This window comes from Sprattus sprattus (genome assembly GCF_963457725.1).
Source record: "Sprattus sprattus genome assembly, chromosome: 19".
NCBI lineage: Eukaryota > Metazoa > Chordata > Actinopteri > Clupeiformes > Clupeidae > Sprattus > Sprattus sprattus.
The window spans coordinates 28,773,854-28,776,353 of NC_137917.1; the positions used below are offsets into that span (position 1 = coordinate 28,773,854).

The following is a 2,500-nucleotide window of genomic DNA, read 5'->3' on the forward strand; positions in this document are numbered from 1 at the left end:
AAATTGCCAGACGCAGTTTTTTTTTTATTGCAAACAGCCCATGAAATTAGCCAACAACATTAAACATGAGAAGAACATGTATTTATGAAATGCATCCAATTAAATTGTGCTGTCTACTTAGTGCAGATGGACTGATGCTGGTAGGCTACAGTCATTATTTTCCCCCGGCCTGTATTCGGGGCCCGGCCTTTATTTGACCGTATCGACCACGCCCTTGGCTAGTGATTGAATCCCGGTTCTTTATTTGAGGATTTATGGTACTTGAGAAAGAAAAAAGAAAAAAATGATGTGTCAATACGAGACGTTCTCTCTCTCTCTCTCTCTCTCTCTCTCTCTCTCTCTCTCCCTTTCCCGCTCCCTCTCTTCTTCTATCTCTCCTACTCTCTCTCTCCCTCTCTCCCTCTCTCTCTCCCTCTCTCTCTTCTTCTCCCTCTCCTACTCTCTCTCTCTCTCTCTCTCTCCCTCTCTCTCTTCCTCTCCCTCTCCTTCTCTCTCCCTCCCTCTCTCTCCCGCTCCCTCTCTCCCTCCCTCTCTCTCTCCCTCTCTCTCCCTCTCTCTCCCTCTCTCTCTCTCTCTCCCTCCCTCTCTCCCTGTAGGCGTCTGAGGAGTCGGAGGAGAGGGAGACGTTGGCTCTGATGGCGGCGCGAGGGGAGGTGGAGGAGACGCAGGATGGAGAGACCTACATCGAGAAGTACACACGAGGCGTCTTAGAGGTGGAGAACATCCTCAGCCTGGAGAGACTGAGACAGGTACACACACACACACACACACACACACACACACACACACACACACACACACACGAGGCGTGCTGGAGGTGGAGAACATCCTCAGCCTGGAGAGACTGAGACAGGTACACACACACACACACACACACACACACACACACACACGAGGCGTGCTGGAGGTGGAGAACATGCTCAGCCTGGAGAGACTGAGACAGGTACACACACACACACACAAACACACACACACACACACACACACACACACACACACACACACACACACACACACATACACGGGGCGTGCTGGAGGTGGAGAACATACTCAGCCTGGAGCGACTGAGACAGGTACACACACACACACACACACACACACACACACACACACACACACACACACATACACGGGGCGTGCTGGAGGTGGAGAACATACTCAGCCTGGAGCGACTGAGACAGGTACACACACACACACACACACACACACACACACACACACACACACACGGGGCGTGCTGGAGGTGGAGAACATACTCAGCCTGGAGCGACTGAGACAGGTACACACACACACACACACACACACACACACACACACACACATACACGGGGCGTGCTGGAGGTGGAGAACATACTCAGCCTGGAGCGACTGAGACAGGTACACACACACACACACACACACACACACACACACACGGGGCGTGCTGGAGGTGGAGAACATACTCAGCCTGGAGCGACTGAGACAGGTACACACACACACACACACACACACACACACACACACACACACACACTCTCCCCTGCATCTGAACTGTATTGTATTTCCAGGCGGTGATGGTAAAGGAAGCTCTGGCTGTGAAAAACAGACACATCAGAAGAAGCCTGAGCACATCCAGTGTACAACAGGTAACACACACACACACACACACACACACACACACACACACACACACACACACACACACACACACAGTGTCCCTAATCAGTATTCAAATGCAACATGTTAAACCACACACACAGTTATACCCAATATCCGTTCACACTGAAAGCTGATATTTGGTGCTATGATGCCGTATTTGTCTCGTGGGAATGAGTGCCGTTGTCCTGAATACGGCAGAGTCTGCACTGGTGGCTCATTTCTGATTTGTGCGTGTGCGTGTGCGTGTGCGTGTGCGTGTGCGTGTGTGTGTTGCAGTCTTCATGTTGCAGAGGAGACCTATCAGGCTGTGAGGATGAAGACTTTAAGGTCAGTCACGGTTACTACGGTAACACTGTTAATGTAACTACAGACATGATTACTAATGTAACTACAGATGATTTAAGTTATAATGTGTGTCTGTGTTTGTGTTTGTGTGTGTGTGTGTGTGTGTGCGTGCGTGTGTGTGTGTGTGTGTGTGTGTGTGTGTGTGTGTGTGTGTGTGTGTGTGTGTATAACAGAGCAAGTGTGAAAGCCAGCAGGATCTTACGGAGTGTGTGTTCCAGGACCCCACAGTCTGTCCCTCCTCCACCCCCACCAAGAACCGAGAGAATCATGGTACACACACACACACACACACACACACACACACACACCAAGAACCAAGAGAATCATGGTAAACACACACACACACACACACACACACACACACACACACACACACACACACACACCAAGAACCAAGAGAATCATGGTAAACACACACACACACACACTCACAGTCTGACACACACCACACACCCACAGTCTGACACACACACACTCACACACACACACACACACACACACACAGTCTGACACACAG

General features: G+C 50.5%; 1 protein-coding gene across 2 annotated transcripts in view; it reads left to right on the top strand.

The window, feature by feature from the left end:
• kif13a (kinesin family member 13A) overlaps positions 1-2,500 on the top strand; it is a 50,554-nt gene that overhangs the window by 41,453 nt on the left and 6,601 nt on the right. For both annotated transcript variants that reach the window (XM_080857853.1, XM_080857854.1), the window contains 4 exons: positions 597-749; positions 1,548-1,625; positions 1,915-1,965; positions 2,157-2,253. In XM_080857853.1, the coding sequence (XP_080713979.1) occupies positions 597-749; positions 1,548-1,625; positions 1,915-1,965; positions 2,157-2,253 (379 nt within the window). The remainder of the gene's footprint in view (positions 1-596; positions 750-1,547; positions 1,626-1,914; positions 1,966-2,156; positions 2,254-2,500) is intronic.